This window comes from Dufourea novaeangliae, unplaced genomic scaffold (assembly GCF_001272555.1).
Source record: "Dufourea novaeangliae isolate 0120121106 unplaced genomic scaffold, ASM127255v1 scaffold88, whole genome shotgun sequence".
Lineage (NCBI taxonomy): Eukaryota > Metazoa > Arthropoda > Insecta > Hymenoptera > Halictidae > Dufourea > Dufourea novaeangliae.
Genome location: NW_015373960.1, coordinates 636048 through 654590, shown reverse-complemented (window position 1 = coordinate 654590; position 18543 = coordinate 636048). Strand labels below are relative to the sequence as shown.

Sequence of the window (18543 nt, the reverse complement as noted above, 5' to 3'; positions counted from 1 at the left end):
TTACCGTTTAACTTGATCGAAGAAACCCGAGATACCTCCGATTTCCCGTTCTACTGTGTCGCCCACCAGTGTTGCTTGATTGTACATTTCGAGTGTTGTCTTTTCTTTGACACCTTTGCTGCTTCGTTAGTTACAGCAGAAGTGTATCAATTTACATCTACAGTATCTGTATCTATACATGTAATGTATATGACACGCTAGCAGACGAATCGAAAATATTATTCGAACCCCTACAGTTCTCATGTATTTATACGTAGCTTTATACTGCATTCATACGCTACACACCCACACTGTACATTGCCACGTTTGCACAGTACACGATCACTACAGTGTTCGCAGCATACATGCAACATCACGAAAAGAAACGTTCGAAGGTAAACGCCGAAAGCTCAGCTCGAGAGAATCTGGCCGTCTCGTTAGTTATTCGAGAGAAAAAAATAAACGTGTAGAATCTTGGCCGGAATTTCTAATGGACTTCGTGCCTTTTCCTTTCGAACGGTTCTTATTTCGTCTAGTAAGAAATTGGACCGTTTGAACGATCGACGTAACTACAGCACTTATACCCATCAAGTATATCTTTGTTCCTCTGTAGTAGAAGTATATTTAAGATCCGAAGTAAAATATCGTGCCACTTCCATATATTGCCGTAATTGAGCTCCAGTAAAAAGTCCGATATTATACAGGGTGTAACAAAAATGTCGTCCGACCGGGAAATGGGGCACTCGGGGAATGAATTGGAACAAGTTTTTCCTTAGCAACAATGTTATCCGAGACTTCATTAACGAAATATTAACGAAAAAAACAGCTGGCAAACTCGCGCTCTGATTGGTCGGGGTTTTTCGTTAATATCTGGGTAACGAAGCCTCGGATTACATTATTGCTAAAGAAAAACTTGTTCCAATTCACACCCCGAATGCCCCATTTCCGGGTCGGACAACATTTTTGTTACACCCTGTATATAGTTGTACGTCGATGCCGCTACGAGACTATCGAGTCGAGTTCACCCTTAAACCGCTTGTACTCCTAGTAGGTTGCCGAAGCCGGCAGATATTAAAGATACATAATGTACATACATACGTACGTATATCGTTGGCTAACTTACGTTTGGACGTTAAGGTAAGCCAAAGCGATCTATCCAAAGCTTCCGCGTACGTAAGACTGTGTTTTTTGCAAGCAGTTTCGACGCCAGACGGCTTCGTTCGTTTAATTGTACGTCAACGCTAGTTTTGCTCTCTATACGTATTCGCATATTAAGAGATCGGTGTGCGTGCCGTCCCGATCGATTCAATAATCTAGCAATATCGTGTTTTCTTGTAATAGGAGCGGTTTTCGAGTATGCCCAGTGGCGGCCAGCTAGGCGAAAAAAAGGTATAAATTTCGTCACATTCGCACCGTAGACGTAAGTGACGGTTATTCATCGGAGAAAATGGTATGATATTTTACGACTAATACCGATTACGACTCACGACGTACGACGTATGACGCACGACATACACGATTATTCTCCGAAAGACGAACGACCGCGCACGATTACCAGATCGTATCCGTTCGTCGACGTCGCGAACGTCCGCGAAACTTCGCGAGAATCGATCGAAACCGTCGACGGTTGTTCGTTCTTCGTTGCTACACGACCATTACCTACAAGATACACGAGGTATTCATACATATACATATATATTAAATACTCTCGACACGATAATACCTACATACATAGATATACTTGTTCCACACTTTTGCGCGCGTATACATGAGGACAAACGAACCTCGAATGGCATATGGATGCGGTATTAACGCACGATCCGGTATTTCCAAGCAAATGGGTTTAAGGTTTAACGAACGACGCGGTAACAGGTACGCGTCCAATCGCGATACTCGGGTGTCTCGATCAAATTTTCATATTCTCGCGTACGTAGATGAAATGGAATGCTATGAAATACTTGCAGCTGATTGGAACGGTGGGATGGGGAAGATTGAGGGCATTGTCGTTGAAAATTACAGGAAGATCCCAAAGTGTTTTATAGCTTCGTTCGTGCACCGAGACGGTTTCCGAGCACGTTCGAGGGACCGAACGCGCGAACCCTCGAACTCGCGACCTAAGGAAGTACGTAACGTTACACGCACGGAGCCAAGCCTGAATCGAGATAAGGAATCGGCAATTTTTTGGGGGTTAAGTGCAATTTCCTTTGTCCCCTACAGGAGAACTTTATCAACGTCGGATTCCTGAGGCTGTTCCGTGCCGCCAGGCTGATCAAACTACTCAGGCAGGGTTACACGATACGAATTTTACTCTGGACCTTTGTACAATCCTTTAAAGTAAGCTGGGATCCGTTCAGGCATGAAAAAAAAGAAACTCAAAAGTTTCGACGAATTTGTACACGGTGAATCAACTCGATGGTTTATTCTGTTTGCAGGCTCTGCCTTACGTTTGTCTCCTCATCGCGATGCTGTTTTTCATCTACGCTATCATCGGTATGCAGGTACGTAGCGCACCCTAGGAGAGTACCACGTTCAAATTTTGTCGTTGCCGCGATCCCGACTCGACGACGAGAGGATAGACAAACGATTCCTTGTCGGTCGTGTTTCGCGAAATTGAATATTTTCGAACCGACAATCATACCGAAACGATCATTTTCAATGGTGTCGAGAAGACAAACGATATATAGTTCACAGGAACGAGAATTGTTAAACGAGTCTCGCGGTTGTTATACTGGCGATTAGTGATCTATGGAATTCCGTTGTCAGGTCTTTGGAAATATATCGAACGATCCAGGGACAGCGATCGATGATCACAACAACTTTCAGTCCTTCTTCGCCGGTCTTATGTTGCTTTTTCGGTGAGTCGAGCAGCTAAACGCAGCAGGTTCGATACGCAATTGGGGTAAAGTGAAATCGTTAACGTTGTGCCTACCTACGAGACGGCTACCGATCCGTAAAACGAAACAGTTTCGTCCCCCCCCCCCCTCCCATTCCTCCCACAAAATGTGGAACCGAACATGAACGATCGGTAGCGAGTAACGATTGTTGGTAGAGTTTTGGGCTGTTGGCATGAGGTTTAACGAGAAGTAAAAGCTGCTCGACGTGTCAGTCTGTTGTAACTGAACCCCGCAGATTAGACATCCCATAGACAGTTGTTCCATAGAGATGCTTGTCCTAGATTGTTTGAAGTTGATCGCGTTACAGCGGTGTACTCGAGAGAACGGAAAGTCCCACGGTATAACGAGAACGCTCGAAGAATCAGGCAGCGTGGTATCGATACGGGGTCGATAAGGGGTCATGCTCAGTCAGGAGGCCGAAAAAAGAGTGTTCTTTGGGAATTTTTTTCTCAAAAACTATAAGACCTTTTTCAAAAAATATGTTTGTATTTCAAAGATTGCAGTTTCTCGATTATAAGGTAATTTTTTTATTTAAAAAGTATTTATTAGTAAATAAACGGTGAGCGATCTCTCGGACGTCTCTTCACAAAAAGTGGTCTGCCAAAAAGTGATCACTGTAACTTCGTAACGGTTCATCTGAAATTAAAGTTTCAAGTCAAGCTTACACTTATATAAAATGATCATTTTGTAACGCCTGTAACTCTGTCATTTTTAATTGGATTACCTTGTAACTTACACAGAATATTCTCGAGATGTACTTAAAGAAAACGTAGAAAGTGAAAAATCGATTTTTTGAAAATTTCTAACCGAACATGACCCCTTAATGGACCGAACGATTCTCTCGAGGTACTCGTGTATCGATCGAACCAGAGAGTAAGAAGTTGCCTAGATCATAATTAATGTGGTATGTGCGTATTATTAGAGGGTAGATCGACCATACACTATCACTGCGTACACTCGAACGTTTACTTTGAACGTTGTCGTCACGTCGTCGTAGGAACCGAACAACCATACGAGATCTTGTACTTGTACTCAAGTAGATTTCCTCGATCAGGTCAGGTTCGCGATACGATTTCCGCAAGGACATGGATCGCATCTTGTTTTTTCTATTTTTTTTTTTTTTTTAAATAATCAATAATCCACAAGTTCCATTACTCGTTGCTAATACGGCGCGTGCCATTTGGCCACGGCCCCTTTCTTTTTCTCGGTCTCAAGGTATTCGGTAACATCGCGCTGGATCCCGAGAGTTCTATTACCAAGCACAACAATTTCCAAAGCTTCATTCAAGGTCTGATGTTGCTTTTTCGGTAAGTAACACACAAGGAACTACGATCACAAGAAGGCTGTTTTTTTTTTTTCCTTTGTTTCCCGTTTCGTTTTTCGTCACCGAGCAATTATGCAAGGAAAAGAGCACAGCTTCCGCATCACTCGCGAGTCAAGACTTTTCAGTTTCGTTCGTTCGTTCGTTCGTTCGTTCGTCGATTATCGATGTTCATCGATCGAGGTGATGATATTATAACACCGTACGATAATACTGACACACTAACAGAAATAGGCAAAATGCCACCTGATTACTACGTATATGTATGTAGAACGAGCTAACACGCAGTAGACGAACCGAGTAGAGAATTAAGTTAAGCAGGCCTCACACGGTGAGGTTTACCTCGAGGTCTGGACTCATGAGGTAGTCCTACCGAGGCGTATGGCCTGCTTTACCCACAGCCAGTTATCGCTTTTGGTGTTGCATTCGATTACGACGAATCAGTTACTCGTGCATGATATGCGTTCTCGAGACAGATCTGATTCCGTATCTAAAACATCCTCTTAGCACTTGGAATTAACGAGGTCCATAGTAGTCCGCGAGGCGCGGAAGTAAGATTTATAGAAGTTGTAAGCGTGCCACGCTTCGAATTCAGACTTTTTGCATGCTCTTTGGAGAAGATTCTCCGACGATTCTTGAAGCTCTCGTGAGAATTAATGCTAAATCGATAAAAAGATATTTATCGAGTGAAAAGAAAGAACGAACATCCGGAATCGCCGGAGATCGAAGTTTCTTTAGCCGATTCGTTTGAACGAATTGGAAATTGTAAACGTCCGGAAGAATCGTGATCGGACAATTAACAGAACGATATATTCTCAGATGCGCGACCGGCGAGGCTTGGCCGAACATCATGCTGTCCTGCATCAAGGGTCGACCGTGCGACGTGAAGGCCGGCAAACAGGAGCCAGGCGGCTGTGGCTCGAACATCGCGTACGCTTACTTCGTCTCGTTCATCTTCTTCTGTTCGTTCCTCATGCTGAATCTGTTCGTCGCCGTAATCATGGACAACTTCGATTATCTCACGAGAGACTCGTCGATCCTGGGCGCCCATCATTTGGACGAGTTCGTGAGGATCTGGGCCGAGTACGATCCGAACGCGACCGGCAAGATCCATTACACCGAGATGTACGATATGCTCAAGAACATGGATCCGCCTTTGGGGTTTGGTAACAAGTGCCCGAACAGGCTCGCCTACAAGAAGCTGATCAGGATGAACATGCCGGTGGACGTCGACGGAAAAGTGAACTTCACCACCACGCTGTTCGCCCTGATTCGTGAGAATCTTAGCATAAAAATGAGACGCGGTAAGTGGACAGTTTTTTGCGAGACTGGAATTGCAACTGTATGCATCATTTTGGTACCTGTTGCTTTTTACAGCGAACGAAATGAAGCAGGCGAACGAAGAACTGAGAGACGCGATCAGAAGTATCTGGCCTCTGCAGGCGAAAAAGATGTTGGACCTTTTGATACCCAGGAGCGAAGGTACGAATCTCACGATCCACGCATCGTCTGTTCGAACGGAAATTACATTTCGTTTCGTTTTAGAACTAGGCAGAGATAAGCTGACCGTTGGTAAGATATACGTCTGCCTTCTGATACTCGAAAGTTGGAGGACGACCAGGTTTGGTCAGATAGAGTCGACCGGACAGGTGAGTGTCTCGTCAATTACGATTCGAGTGTCACTCGTACAAAAATTAAAGACTCTAGGCGATATGTCCCTATTCAGACGAGAAACCTCTATGTCGCGTTTCCACGATTCGTCGGACGGCTCGCTGTTTCGCCAACCGTTGCTCGTCGATACTTGAGAAAAATAAACTGTTAAATAGAAAAATTATTTTCCAAATCGATACAGAGTAGAACGACTCGAAAGACGCTCGTGGGAACCGGCCGAGGATTGAGTCCGAATGGATGTTTTTGTCGTTGGCTTTTTCGTGATACGATTTCACATGGCCGATGTGAAAAACCACATTTCAAATAGAATATATCCAAAGATTCCAAGTAGCTTCTTGACTACCCACGAAAGCTTAGTATCACAGTGCCGAACGTTGCCGATTCGATGGTTTGGAGAACTGAACGTTCAATATCATCGACTCGGGACGCGAGAAGTGAAACTCTAAAAGAACGAAATTTATAAAAAAAACGTTGCAACGAAAATCTTTCGGAAACTAGCCACGATTCTAAGCTTCCTTCCCGAGTCCCAACGTTCTGACGCTATATTACTGTGTGCTCAGTAGTGCAGAGAATTTTCCGAGATTCAGGTGGTATTCGAACGAGTAACGAGTAACACCAAGGTTATCAGCCGTGTTTCTTGTCCCAGCATCTTGATCGTTTTCGAAACATATCCATAAACATTTCTGCGATCGCAAAAAAATTCATCGAAACCCGATCGTCCCGCTGGGACAACGAACCGGTACGATTAGTTAACTGATATACTTTCGTACAAACAAGACGTTCAATCTCTGTCCGTTAAGTTGAATTAGCCGACTCAATATGTGTAGACGCAGTCGATGTCACCCCTCCTGAACGTCACGATTAAAATTTCATGCAACTGATTAACGTAGATTGTTTTCAGTCGATACATCGTTTGCTATCCTCCCTCGCTGTATTCTTTCCAGGAAGAGCGATACTTTTGCGAAAAATTCAATGGCCAAGACCACGATCGGTTGTTATCGAACTAGAATTCCTCGTAGCACACGATATATCGACACGAATACGAACCACTTCTAGAAAATTAGGACAATATAAGTTTTGAATGAGTTACGATTAGCACATTAGAGAAGAATCTGTGTTTTGAATTGATTACGTGTTTCCACTAAAGAGTCATAGAAAGAGTGTAGGACAACGAGGTTTGAACCTATGAATTACCGGAGAATAGAATTACAGTTGTGGTTATTGTGATTATTGTGATTATTATGGTTATTGTTATTATCGTGATATTAGTGTAGGAGTAATTTAAAGTCGATTTATTAACTACAGATTATTTATACTACTTTTATTTGTGTATTTGTATACCCAGACAAGAGGATGTTCACGCAGCTCTCAATCATCTCTTTGTGTCTTTTCTCTTTGTTTTCCAGAACGATAACGATCTTATCGATAACGATAATGCTGGGCAAAGTCCTGCAGCCCAGGCGGTAGTACTTAACTTTTTCTCTTACTTATTATCATCCTAATACAGTTTTCATTTTTTCCTTTCGTTTCTCTTCGTACAATCACGTTTGATTTATATCGACACATGTTTTTTACACGTTCGAACGTTCACTGCGCAGGACGGCACGGTCGGTTGCGTGGCAAGCGCGAACAATTTAAAACAGACTCGTTGAATCCGATCGAAACGAAGACGAGATCGATTCGAGATCGAATCCTACGCAGAGAACGGTTTACTTTGTTCTGTACATAATACCGTTCATGTTCATTTTTTTCTTCTTTCCATTTAACTTAATCACTAATTCGTGCAGAGACACAGTAGCCCCGTCGTGTACCGTACACGTATAAAGTATATCCGTCCGAATGATCTGTTAATCGATCGAATCTGTACATATTAGACATTTTACCAACTAGAAATCGGCAGTTGTATCTCTGCTACTGTTTCGATCTTGTACACTTTCTTTTTTCTATGCATCGACACACGGCACACTGTTATCAGACACTCGTTACACACGTACCATTTCGTTCGACTTCCGTACGTTCCTTTCACATCGTACACCTTTTGATTGTCTCCTTAATTTCTCGTACTGTCACCGAACCACACAGAGACCGATGTACGACGACGCAACGGCGGTTGTCGTTGCGCGACGGAAAATTTTGCTCGTCGAACACTCCGAGACTGGAATAGCAGGGAAACGCAAAGTTCCCGGAACAACAGGAAAACGTGTAACGCGAGCGAATCAACCGCGGTTGCGTTCCAAATAAAACCACAATCACACGCTCGAAATATTTTCGTCTTCTTAGGCACTTGACATATTATATAGAGCTCATAGAAACTTTAGTTTTCTCCTTAAAAGAATTTCCTATCTAACAGCACGTTTTCCTCTTCAGATAACAAGCAATTAGTCTAGGATAATACTTGAACTACTAGTTGAACCGCGCCCGGTTTTATGCATCGTCCAGAACGAACGGACCCGACGCAGATACGTATTCGTGAAACATTCCCGTGGATTCCACTGGGCACCGAGCAAGACGATGCATAAAATCGAACGACGTTTTCAAATTTTTTTTTTTTAGTCGTCGTGTCGGTGTCACGTGGGTGTCGTTCGCACGTGCGCCCACGTGTGAATCGGCTCTTTGTCCCCGAGAACACGATATAGCTGTACGCAAGTAAGTTACCTTGTCCAACGAACCTCATAGAACGAGTTAGCTCGGTAAAGAAGAAACACCAATGATCACCGATCCTCGAACATAGCTCGCCTCGCCTTTTGCCTCGAGTGTCACTCCGTTAGTCACGGTTTAGTCATTGCCCATTGCCAGTTGATCTTCTCTTAGATCGATAGATATCCGAGCGCGTATCTTACACCTCTTAGATTCTTAGATCATTAGTTTCCAACATAGTCGATCTTAGATCGAATATTAGCGATCCATTTCCGTTTGATACCTTGGGAACGTTGACTCGAGTCTTGATTACGAGATTTTGCTACGACTGTTTGTCTTTTTTGCCATTTTCTTTTGTATTTTTTATTTGTTCTTTAATATTTTCAAAACGACCTCTTTACATCACCGTAGTCGCATCGAGGAACACACTTTCGATCGCGAAGGTGCGCGTGAAAACGAGAACGCGTATCGGTTCGTTGTGCGTTCCTCGAGTTAGATTTTCGACGTTTCTGCTAGTTCGATTTGAATGTTTCTCCTTTCCTTTTCTCTTGTCTGTTACACTCTTTAAAGATCACCACTACCACCACCACTATCGCCACGTAGCGTAGAAATTACTTTCTAGAAGAGTTTGATCGAGTACCCTCTACGTAGACCCTGGTTGCCTAGCTACATTAGTTCTCCCCCACGATGGCTTACCTCTCAGACACCATTTTTCTTTCTACAAAGTACACCCGACATCCGGTTACTCTGTGACACGCAGACAACACGACAGAACAACAAGAAGTAGTTAGAATAACATACGAGTCGTTCTACGGAAGACTCGGCGACGAACCATTTTTCTTGAAAGAAACAGTGCCGTGAACAACCAAATGTTTTTCTGCGTCAACGATAATTATTTGCCGGGCGAAGGACGATCTTGTATATATATATATATACAATATTCCTGCGCAAGCATACAGGGGGAAAAGTATCCCTTTCGTCCAAACCCGGTAAATTCTACTCGTTGCGCATCAAGGAACGAAGGGACTTCCATGAGAAAGCCTTCCTCGTGCTTGAAAAGAGTATCTCTGTAGCAGTAGACAAAGTGTTGCAAACACTTTTTTTTTTTTTCGTACATTCGTTCGTATTCAAAAGTATTCGGAGTTGATAGTACTGTTGACGATGGATGAATCGTAGCCAAGTGTGGCGTACGTAGGCATGTTGGTAAACCCATTAAAACGTACACTTGCGACCATCCATGTGTGTATACTATACCGATGTACCGAAACGTTAGCTCCCCAAGTAGCTCCCTCGTCACGTTTGTTCGTTGTGATGGCTTGAGTACTATGTTTTTGTCCACGATTTGTTCGCATATGTGTATTGGTAATCTTAACGAAACGATCACGAATCGTCCAAGTTCCTCCGGACGATACCGGAAGTCGTAGCGGGGAACATCGACGATTCGTGTTTAATATACATATTATACTTTGTTGCATGCTTACTAACGTTTGCATTCCCACAGTGCCGTATACGTGACGCGTAAATCATTGTTTCCGATTGTACATGGTAATTTTCCGTTCACTCGTAATACACCGACCAAATGAATAATACCATTAAACTAACATTTGTACGTGTAAGATCTATAGATATTTTGACAAACATATACAGGCTTTGATGGAGTGTAATCCACCGTCGCGCGAGGAAACCAAATGATTCGCAAGCATTTCACTGTTCATAGTTTATATATTACGATTTTTTCGATATTCTATGTATTCGCACACACAGATCTGGAACCGCGATACTTACCTCGTCGCCGACACCAAACGGCGACGAGCTCTAACGACACTTTCAAGTGCACATACTTTCAACGATTACTCTTTTTATACGGCATGACCTCTTTTTTTATGCTCGTAAAAGGAATCTCTGTCTGTTTATCTCCGATTTACTCGTCGAATCGTGAGGTTTGCAAAAGCACGCAACAGAGAGAAGGTAAAACGAGGAAAGGATAACGCAAAAGCCTGTATGTGCCTGTACATACTGTACGATTAATATGAATTGGTTCGGGGATCGAACGATCGTCTGTACGTCGATCGACGAAAACAGAAAACCAATACCGTAGAAAGAAAGAGAAAGTGTCGACCAGCTCTGATAGCCGGTGTGGTTTCGCACGTTCGACTTTAGCAATCGGCCTTCCTCAACTGCATACTGGACGTGACGGCCGTGAATCACGCCGGAAATAGTCACGGGAGCGGAAGTAGGGCGAACAGCCTCGAGCCGGTGGTACGGCCGACACCGGACACGAAGCACGATCAACAGAAGGAGCTCAGGGAGGAAGACGAAGGGACCCTCGGGGTCCTCGCAGCCGCCGAGCACAGACGTCAACGTAGCATCAGGTATACGATACGGATTTACGATTACGAATTACGAACATGGAGGGGGAACAACGTGGAAATGAAGCTTGGAAGTGGAAGGCTGACGCGCTAACGGACGTATTTTTCTTTCAGAAATAAAAAGGTGAACTGGAAGATGTCCCACCAGTACGATATACTAGGCAGCAGCGGAGAGAGTAGCCAGGGAGGGGGTGGGTCTGGGGTTGTACCCGTAGTTAATGACGAGGATCGCGCCCCCGAGCTAGAGCCATTGCTGGCTGAGGTGCCCTCCCAGCAGGATCAAAACTACTACTACCACCATCACCATCACGACCAATACTACGATACCGACAAAGATCTATACTATGACCATCACCACCACCACCACCACCATCACCATCACCATCACCATCATCATCATGCTCACCGACCACCCTCGTATTATCAACACCAGAATACCTACGCACCTCGCTCCTCGATCCGTTATCACAAGGTCTCTTGGCTCGATTCAATTAACAATCCTACCGCGATATCGATAGAAGAACGGATATGGTACTTGCTTAGAGCGTCGAGCGTCGAGATGCTCGAGCCGCGCCTCTTTAGATCGCGGTAGAGATTTTCTTACGTATCGTTAGTAGTCGATCGTTACACCGTTTGTAACTTTCAATTAGAGTCTGAATGTGACGACACGCTTTCTTTAGATTTAGATCGATCGCCGATTAGATCGCTGTTTAATCGACGCGTCGCGATTAGTGTCGATGAATAGGCGGACTCGAACAAAAGACATCGGTAGATTAGTGTTTGCGAGACACGAGATAAATTCCCGATAGACGGGAGTTCAGAACACCTTTTTGGTTTCATTAGATCGGCTGAAACGTTTTCTTTCACACGACACTACATTAGGGTAGACTTACAATTAGATGCATAGATTTCGGACTGGGAACATTCGAGAAGATCACGTTTTTCTTTCGCGACCGGTCGAGTCATAGACGAGAAGTACCACAAGTATGTATTACAAGATCGACTCGTATGCTCGTCCATGTCGTTTAACCGTTGTTCGATTTGTTGATTTTTGAATGAAAAATTTTAGCTTCTTCGAGCCACGGGTCGATCTTGAACACACGTTAAATGTTAGCGTATCTCTGTAAATATACAACGATTAGAATCGATCGCGTTTAGCGAGCCACGTAGATAACACCACCACCACCACCTCATTATAACCTCCATACGATATTCTAATTGTTAGTGAACCGTTTGTCCGACATCGGTGTTAGAGAAACCCCACCCTTGTCCCTAGCTGCTTTCAGCCTTGAGATTATTCTCGAGAGCAACGAAGCACTCGTGTTTACCGGCGAGTGCCTCGTTCTCCGTTTCTCTCGTTGTTTGTCGTAATTCCATGTATGTCCGTATCCCGGTAAGTAACCAACACCTCTGGACCGAGTCTCGACTCGAAGGTCCATCGCACACTATTATCTTCTCTCGCCCTAATCACCCTGAAAAGAAGACCACTAAGCAGAGCATGCGCATGCCCGAAACTATTTTTAACTGCATGCCTTATATACACGCGCGCACATGTGCCTGTATACCGTCTACTCTCCTCCGTTTCGCTGATCGTTCTTCACATCTTCGAGATTGTCTATCGTTCGTCGGAAGAAAAGATAGAACGAAGAACCACGACGAAACCCCGCGCCAACTTCCACCGAATACGACACGTTTCTTCTTTCTTTTCTTTTTTTCTAACATTCGATTATCGTGTTGATGAAAACCGAATTGTAATCCAATGGATCTCGATTGTTGAAAGCTTGCGCGGGCGTTCGCGTTTCGGAGGCAAAAGGCGTCTCGAGTCGAGAAACATCTTTGTGTTCGAGGCGCGATTCGTTAGTAAACGAAGGCAAAGAACCGGCGACACCCCGACTCTCCTTAAACTCCTGATTCCCCTTGTCGTCCGGACGGTTTCCCTAACCGACGAGTCTGTTCGTTTAGATGGAGCTTCAAGACGTCGTAGTCAGCGACTCGCGAGCCGGCAGCCTCGAGAGTCTCACTCACGCCGGCGAGAGACTTCATCCGCCCGCCCATCCAGCTAGACACGCTTCGCGTTCACCGAGCTTAAGGTAAATCACGGCGATTAATTGTACGAGACGATCGATCGATTCGCTGTAACTCCTTTCTATCCGCAGAAGACACTCGCCGGTTGTGCACGAGTCGCAATCGCCGCGGCGAACTAGGCACGATCATCACGCTTACTATCACCACGAAGGACCAGGATTCAGCGACACGGTTAGCAACGTCGTCGAGCTTCAGAGACACACCCATCATCCTCAGGCGTCACAGTACAATCATCGGCACAGGATGAGAGGTATAGGATCGCAACGATAATATCAACGACGAAAAACACGGTGCAACAAATAGTCCTTTCTCGAGCAAATGCGAACCTCGAATCCCTTTCGTTCGACGGCGAAGAATCTTCTCGAGGTCTACCCTGTGACCCGACGTGAGTAGCTTCGAGAAAGGGATTCGTGGTTACGACTCGCGAGAACATGAATGTCGCTATAAATGGTTTTTTACTCGCAAAAGGCAGCGGCTCTGTGTCACTCGATGTAATACGTTTCTTCGTTTTGTTCTGTTATGCGCCTACAAAGACTATTACGACCACTGCGACTATTACGACGATGGTAATTTCTTTCGCAACTCCGTTTGATTCCCTGTTTCCGAAGCAATTTTATTCTTATCGTTCAACTACGATCGTTTCGCTTTCACCGTTCTTCTCTCGTGTTCTTTTATCATTTTCTACCCACCACACAAGTCAGAAACACGGCCGAACCGAACCAGGGAACAGAGTCTTGTCTATCGCTCAGACACTCTGGCTGGTCCAGCGAGCGACAAGACCCGCGCAACGATGCTTATTTCTATGTTTTAACATCTGTCCGATCGTCGCGACACTCACTGTGCACGGGGGATAGATACACGCTTCTGATTGTCGGATCCGAGCGCACTCGCACAACTTGGAACACGCACACGTAGGACAAATGTACTTCACTTCCCTTCCCTTCCCGGGCAAGTAGAGTAGAGAGTATAGCGTAGCAAGAATTTGGCCACCCGTTTGCCGGTAGAAACTGCACGCCCTCCTACGGTTTCCCAATAACATTGCGCTCATAGAAGTATCGTATCTATAGATAAATGGCATGCGACTTAATGCACACCGTTCTCGATATCTCTTCGAACCGATTCGAATCGTCCCAGCATGCCGATCGAAGGAAACTGTCGATTTAACTGTCCCGTGACTCTCAAACTCGATTAATCTACGGTTTGAACATTCCTACGTTCAACGACGCGATAGCTAGTCGTAGATAGAAACAACGGCAATTCGACTTGTTCGTAAGCGTATTATCCCTACCGTTCTCGGCATCCCAGTTTACCGTAGGAGAGTAGAGGTGACAGCGAACACCCGCTAACGTGGATTTTCGTCAGGTCCGTGGAGCGCGTCGACGAGTCCTGCGAGGACACCCAGTCCAATTCATCACATCGAACGAGGCCGTCACTACGGGACGACCAGCTTGGAGCAACGTTCGAGAAGCCCGAGTCCCATCGGCGGTCGTCAGCCCGCGCATTCGCACCAGCATTATCATCGTCATCATCCCCATCAGCACAGCTATCCGGTACTGGTGACGAGAAGGGAACACCGTCGTCGGCTGCCACCGACACCGAACAAGCCCTCGACCTTGCAGCTCAAGCCGGCTAACATAAACTTCCCGAAGTTGAACGCCTCGCCGACTCACGGACCCCACATGCTCGGCCCACACGTGCCGATCCCACCTGGCGTGCAGCACCCACCGCCTGGACACGTGCCAGGGATGCAACCGCCGCCGAGCCACTGTCCTCTGAGCTTCGAGCAAGCCGTGGCGATGGGCCGTGGAGGTCGTCTATTGCCGAGTCCTGTGCCGAACGGTTATAAGCCGCAGCCGCAGGCCAAACAGAGGACGCCCAGGCGAGTATCGTTCGATCCACGTATCCCACCGAACAAACAAGCGTACAAAATTTCGATTAACGTTCGTCGATTTTTCTGAAACAGGTCGAGACACTCGGACAGCGACGAGGACGACTGGTGCTAGCCAAAGTGGGACCCTGGACGGTGGTCCGGTGACGTGGACGCCCCCAGGCGTCTTTGGGTTTGCGCGTGAATCTTCCGTAACGGAAGGCGCATCAATCGAGCCGCGAATACGGGAGCGGTGAATGCCGATCGACCAGATTGGAGCTCGGGAACTTGGTCGGTTCCGAGTCAGAAGTCTGAGTTCCACGTGTCTAAACGAAAGGTGTACGCGACTGGATCTCGCGAGACAGAAGGACATAGGAACAGGGCGGAGGACAAGGTACCGCGCCTCGAAGTCACCAAGCAGTGTCCGGAGATTCGTCCGGAGAAACGATTCTCGAGGGACGGCAGAGAGGAGATAGACGACGAACGTCCGGAGATCGAGAGTTCATACGAGAATACGCGACCGAAACGAGAGCAACATCGGATGATCGTTACAGGGACAACCAAACGAAACGCACGTATAACGAATAATCGTCGCGGCAACATCGACGAGGACGGTGTGCCGTGACAACGACGATCGAAACGTCGCGTCGACTCGAACGTTCATACGAGGAACGGACACCGACGAACGCCGCTACTCGTTGCGGTGGCCTCGTCAAAAATCACAGTGTCGAATGTACAGCGCCGGATGCTACGAAACTTTTCCCTACTTTCACGCGATACTTCTTCTTTTCGTCTCGAACTTCGAAGCTTCCTCCGCTGTGCTTTTTAATCGACGGACCGAGCCGAGGAGGATCCACTTTTTATACAATTCAACGGTCGAGCGTCTGCTTCGGATTCTATTTTCGTGCGGACCTGCCGATTCTATGATACCGAGCTGCTCGTCGTCACGCGGGAACGCGCGACGCCCTCTCTCCGTGTCGTCACGGAACCAACAAGATTTCAATAGCCCGGAGGGTTTCGTCGACGACACCAGAACGCCCCACCACGTTGGAAACGATAAATCTCGTCCGGAATGGTGGTCCCTTCTTGATCGCTTTGATTCGTCAGAGGAATTCTCGATGCGAACAGACAGGACTGACAAGCGAAAACGAATCTTCTCTGACGAATAACGTGTTACGGGTGCGAATTGCAAATTGCGAATTGCGCGAGAATTGTATAGAACAGAAGGGGCACCGCTCGATGCGTCGAGGTTCCGCCACAACAAAGTCCGCTCGTCGTTAACGTTTGCACCAGGTTCGTTTGCTCTCACCTCGGATCACAGTTGCCGATAGAGTTATAGTAGCGTTCGATTTCAGAAACAGCTAAACGAAATTACCGTCGATCTTCTCGAAGTTCGTGAAAACTCGCACGTTAACGAATCGACGTGCAAACGATATCGACGAAACTATAGCGAGGATCGGGAGGCGAGTACGAATACGCGAAATGTTTCTCTTCACGAACGACGCCACGAAAATCCCGGTTACGCGAATTTAGAGTAGTCGTGGTTCATGTAACGGTGTAACGTTGTTTCTTCTCTTTTTCTTCTCTTTCACGAAAGAGTTTCGAAAGCCGCCGTTGTATTTTGCCCTCTGAACCGTCTGGATCGCGGAAGAGAAATATAAAATTATCAAAGTAAGTCGATTCGAGAATCAAGGGGGGTAACTTTCAACAATCGTACTGCGAGTCTCTCGATATCTTTGGTGCGTGTCGATCGATACATCGAACTAAATACGTAGGAATTTTTACTAGAACCGTTCCTCTTGTATCGTAAGAAGTATTCGTTATCTGCTGCCGCTACTGGCTGCTTCATCCCGGTCGCGATTAAACGGAAAAAATAGACACGCGCGCATCGAACGGCCAGTGAACGATCAACTTTGTTCGTGAAGGAACAACAAAAAGAAAAAAAACGAACGCTAACGATAAGAACGATCGCGGTATCGTTGTTCCGCATTCTCGCAGCTCGTGCCAACCAGAAGCATCAAGAACAACGGAATAGAGGACCACGCACGACGGACAACGGGTGCAAGGTGCGACGAAACAAGACAAAGTTACGACGCAAAGGGCCGAAATTTACGTTCTTGTACGAATGAAAACGCAAAATGATAACGAACATAACGGATAGAGGAGAGAATTCACGAGCACTTGTAAATTACCTCATAATTTTGAATTAAAGCATTTACCATCGCTGCTACTACCGTTACTATCACACCTACGAGAAACAACTATTCCACTACTGTTATTACCGCTACTAGTAATAACTACGGCTACTACTATTAATTACTACCACTACTAACGCTATTACTATTACTACTACAGTTGACTACCACTACTTACTACCGGCATCGATACTACCGCTACACTACTCTTACTAATATTTAATACTGCAACTACTACTACCATTGTTACGATTACTATTACGATCACTAAAACAACACCACCAAAACAACACCACCATCGCCACCACAACACCTCTACTATCGCTGCTGCTGCTACTACTGTTACTATTACTACTACTACTACTACTACTACTATTACTACTATTACTACTATTACTACTATTACTACTACTATTACTACTACTACTACTACTACTACTATTACTACTACTACTACTATTACTACAACTACTACTATTACTACTACTACTACTACTATTACTACTACTACCCCCACAACCACCACCACTACTACTACTACTATTACTACCGCTGCTACTACTACTAAACTACAACTACTATTACCTACGATTACTGTTACTAATAGTATTATTATTAACTACTTTTACTAACGCTACGATTACCGAAACGTTTTATTAACAATTACAACCATTGCTACTACTGTTGTTACTACCATTATAATTGTACGGTCAAGGTGAACGAAGTCACTCATCGGAACAATGCGGAGAGGCATCGATCAATCGATACACACACACGTACACGCATGCACACGGCAAGTGCACAGCCACGGGAGCAAACGACGGAACGTTATTTCGAATTCGTGGCGCGCTTAAATAGTCGCAAGAAACGATCATAAACATACACACACGCATAACGTATACATATGTCACGTATATAAAAAGACGTAAAAACTGATCGCTAAATAAACGCGCGCATAGCCGAATCGGAATTATGTAATTATAGAGAAGACAAAGATTTCAAGGAAAACACTTGTAACATACTGCCAATCGTACGGGGGTGTTTTAAGCGGTAAACACACACGAACATACATAAATGTATATAAAGGAGAAGAAAAAGAAATAGTGGAAGTACCATACATACGTCTTTTTTTCGCAGCGCGTATAAATACACATCTATGCGTAGGTAGATGTACATAAATGCGTTGAAAAGGTGCAAAAGGTAGCGCGATCGGGAATGCGAGTGGCGTGAATGCGTGGGTGTCTCGATAATGCGATCTCGACGACGATTAATCATTTTTCAATACCACTTCACGCTTGCCTGCGTAATCTGCGTGCGTGGATTTCGACTGAAATACAAAATAGAAACGAGAATATGTGCGACTAGAGGTATCGTTAAATTAATAGTAAGCGTCAAACTCGTACGATAGGGGAGAACAAGAGAACGATAGCAAAGGGGCAAAGATTAAGACACACCTGTCGACAATACGCGAATGTTCGTTTGTGAATCGAGGTTCTCGGCGATCGGACACGTTTTCATTTCCATT

At 45.3% G+C, this 18543-nt stretch overlaps 1 protein-coding gene across 1 annotated transcript in view; it reads left to right on the top strand.

Annotated features, from left to right (window-relative positions):
- LOC107186439 (voltage-dependent calcium channel type A subunit alpha-1) overlaps positions 1-15863 on the top strand; it is a 57470-nt gene extending 41607 nt beyond the window's left edge. Inside the window, exons 20-32 of the mRNA XM_015574297.1 lie at positions 2197-2313; positions 2412-2477; positions 4089-4180; positions 5014-5498; positions 5572-5676; positions 5740-5843; positions 10663-10874; positions 10986-10995; positions 12834-12961; positions 13028-13206; positions 13490-13522; positions 14319-14835; positions 14920-15863. Of these exons, the coding sequence (XP_015429783.1) occupies positions 2197-2313; positions 2412-2477; positions 4089-4180; positions 5014-5498; positions 5572-5676; positions 5740-5843; positions 10663-10874; positions 10986-10995; positions 12834-12961; positions 13028-13206; positions 13490-13522; positions 14319-14835; positions 14920-14959 (2088 nt within the window). The 3' untranslated portion in view covers positions 14960-15863. The remainder of the gene's footprint in view (positions 1-2196; positions 2314-2411; positions 2478-4088; positions 4181-5013; positions 5499-5571; positions 5677-5739; positions 5844-10662; positions 10875-10985; positions 10996-12833; positions 12962-13027; positions 13207-13489; positions 13523-14318; positions 14836-14919) is intronic.
- The last annotated feature ends 2680 nt before the right edge of the window (positions 15864-18543 follow it).